Genomic DNA, 3,491 nt, shown 5'->3' with positions numbered 1-3,491 from the left:
CATGACCATATATGGGCGTAGCGGTTGGATCGGCGGGTTTTGGACAACCGGATCTCCGTATATGCCTATATATGAGCGCATCGGACTGACACAACGCCGTGCAGCTTCTCTGATTGGCCAGCCCAACCCATTGGGCTGGCCAATCGGGCGTGCTGTAGGCATGCCCTACCAATATCAAAGAGGTAGAACGCGCACTAATAGTCCAGTCACTGTTTTACAGTCCAAGAAGCGATTCATTAAGTGTTTGCCTCAAGAAACATCGGGCAAGATGGCAGACACAGACATCAAGAAGAAGCGTACCTTCAGGACGTTCACCTACAGAGGTGTGGAGCTGGACCAGCTCCTGGACATGTCCCGTGAGCAGCTGACGGAGCTGTACGGAGCCCGCCAGAGGAGGAGGCTGAACCGTGGGTACGATGCCCAATCCCAGCAGTCTCATCTGGAGCGCCTGGCAAAGGCCAAGAGAGAGGCTCCCCCCATGGAGAAGCCTACGGTCGTCAAGACCCACCTGAGAGACCTGGTCATCCTGCCTGAGATGGTGGGCTCCGTGGTCGGAGTGTACAACGGCAAGACCTTCAACCAGGTGGAAATCAGGCCTGAGATGATCGGTCACTACCTGGGGGAGTTCTCCATCACCTACAAGCCGGTCAAGCACGGTCGTCCCGGTATCGGAGCTACGCATTCCTCTCGTTTCATCCCTCTGAAGTAGAATGGCTGTTATCCTACTACTATAATTGAAATGACCTCCAAAAGTTTGTCCGGGGTAAAAGTACGTACGATTGCTCCACTTGCCTCCAAACTTGCCACAGACTGTTGATCAGTGCTCTGGCTAATATTTAGGCTTCTTTCCCCGCCTTCAATGTACTTACATATTGATTGTACAATTAATATTAAATACATTTTAACATTTCCTTTCCTTCCTTCTGGCCGCAGCAGCTTTGTTTTGGCCGTTAAGATCTGTGATCATCATGATCAGTCATAACCATATAAGGACTTCCCAATGCAGCTACCACTGCCAAATATGGACTGTGATATGTGAGGGCCGCGAAGCGGCCCTAACCTCTAGTCTTTATAATATATACTGTCTATAAAAAAGGTCTGCCACAAAATAAACTAGAAAAAGTGCTCCTCGGAGCACAACTCTCCGCCAGAAGACTTGTGTTGGTTCGAAGGTCGCGAAGGTCGCTATCCCTCTTGTATATGTAAGTGTCCTATCCATCCTGTCTGGGTAAGTGTCCTCTTCCGTTCATTCTGTGTAAGTGTCCTATCCCTCCTGTCCTATCCGTCCTGTCTATGTAAGTGTCATATCCCTCCTGTCTATATAAGTGTCCTATCTGTCCTATCTGTCCAATAAGACAGATAGGAACAATTGGACCGCGACTACTTGACTACTTCCGGTTCGAAGGTCTGGGAGTGAGCTAGTGGCCGGATTTTCGGTATTGGAATCTGGCTTATCACAGTGACACATGTATTTATAGGTCGCTATCCCTCTTGTATATGTAAGTGTCCTATCCAACCTGTCTGGGTAAGTGTCCTCTTCCGTTCTGTCTGTGTGAGTGTCCTATCCCTCCTGTCTGTATAAGTGTCCTATGTCATATCCCTCCTGTCTATATAAATGTCCTATCTGTCCTATCTGCCAATTATGTATCAGCCATGCAGCCATTTCATGGTTCCCGTCTTACCTCACTCTGACAGTGGCGGAGACACTGTCAGAGTGATGCCATGTATATATAGGCCCGGTGGCGTCACTAGCCAATCAGATCACAGTATTTCACGTGTCACAGCCATTCTACTTCAGAGGGATGAAACGAGAGGAATGCGTAGCTCCGATACCGGGACGACCGTGCTTGACCGGCTTGTAGGTGATGGAGAATTCCCCCAGGTAGTGACCGATCATCTCAGGCCTGATTTCCACCTGGTTGAAGGTCTTGCCGTTGTACACTCCGACCACGGAGCCCACCATCTCAGGCAGGATGACCAGGTCTCTCAGGTGGGTCTTGACGACCGTAGGCTTCTCCATGGGGGGAGCCTCTCTCTTGTATATGTAAGTGTCCTATCCAACCTGTCTGGGTAAGTGTCCTCTTCCGTTCTGTCTGTGTGAGTGTCCTATCCCTCCTGTCTGTATAAGTGTCCTATGTCATATCCCTCCTGTCTATATAAATGTCCTATCTGTCCTATCTGCCAATTATGTATCAGCCATGCAGCCATTTCATGGTTCCCGTCTTACCTCACTCTGACAGTGGCGGAGACACTGTCAGAGTGATGCCATGTATATATAGGCCCGGTGGCGTCACTAGCCAATCAGATCACAGTATTTCACGTGTCACGTGAGGCTTGACCAATCGGTGTGTCATGTTTAGAAAGTGAAAACGCAGTGATAACAATACTCTCCTGGCGGAGAGTAATAAACAAAATCACTTTAATGGCTGGAATGTTGTTTTAGACGGTGCATCTGAAGGGAAATAAAAGCACCAAATAGACAGTATTATCAAAGCGAGCCTAGTGAAACACAAAAAGAGAAAAAAACAACACTGTTCTGGCAGTATTGACTACCATCAACAGAAGAAAAAAACACACCCTGTGTGAAGTGAGTGGTGCCTTTGATGAGCCCCGTATTGACCCCCGTATGATGTTGTCATCAATGTTTGTGGACATACATACATACATACATACATACATACATACATACATACATACATACATACATACATACATACGGACACACGGACAAAGCCAGATATAGGAGTGGTTGCCTTCGGCACCTCTCAAAAAACATGAGTGTTCTGCCAACGTGTTACAGTGGATGTTGAAGATGAAAATGGGCTATTTTAGCTATTTTATTATTTATCTTTTTCCAATTTAGTCGTTATGCCAATTCATTCCTCCCTGGAGTCTCTGCACTTATTTCAGTGTGTTAGTCACTGCTTTTGTATCCTACGGGCTCACCTGGCTGCCAGTGAGGATCCTCCACCGGGAGGACACGTAGAGCCTAGGGATGGGACGAAATGAAGATTTCAGGTCACGATTATTTTGACCAAAATAATTGCGATTTACGATATTATCGCGATAATCAAAATATGCTTAAAACTCTTAAAATGCCACTTTTGTTGGCAGGTGAATACTTAAAGGCATTGTAGGGAGTTCAGACATAATCAAAGAAAAAAACTGTTGTCAAACACCGCCCCTCCAGCAGTTCTTTTCCCCGACCACCAGGGGGTGACGCAGGGGGGACTTTTTAAATGAGTCATGCCCAAAATAGGTTGCCTTATGCGGATACAATTCGCGGAAATGCCCGACCCTACGGTTCTCTGAATTTATATTTTTAAATAGGCTCTTTCATGATAAATTGACCACATATATGAAGCTAAACAACTAAATTCTATCCAAACGATTTTTTAAAAGTAAATTATGTGCCTCAAAAAAGAAGTTTGAGAGCGTTTTAAAACCGAAAGTAAAAAGTTGATACGGGCACGGACGCGCACGGACACGCA

General features: G+C 46.5%; 1 protein-coding gene across 1 annotated transcript; it reads left to right on the top strand.

Annotated features, from left to right (window-relative positions):
* Positions 1 to 262: 262 nt before the first annotated feature.
* Positions 263 to 709, top strand: LOC311063723 (small ribosomal subunit protein uS19-like; the record flags this gene model as incomplete). Its single annotated transcript, XM_084083274.1, has 1 exon — positions 263 to 709. The coding sequence occupies exon 1, from the start codon at positions 269 to 271 to the stop codon at positions 707 to 709; it is 441 nt and encodes a 146-aa protein (XP_083939400.1). The 5' UTR covers positions 263 to 268.
* Positions 710 to 3,491: the final 2,782 nt, after the last annotated feature.

Source organism: Gymnoscopelus microlampas (genome assembly GCF_963454915.1).
Source record: "Gymnoscopelus microlampas genome assembly, chromosome: 16".
Taxonomy (NCBI): Eukaryota; Metazoa; Chordata; class Actinopteri; order Myctophiformes; family Myctophidae; genus Gymnoscopelus; species Gymnoscopelus microlampas.
The sequence above is the reverse complement of the archived record's forward strand: the minus strand, read 5'-3'. Positions and strand labels throughout refer to the sequence as shown.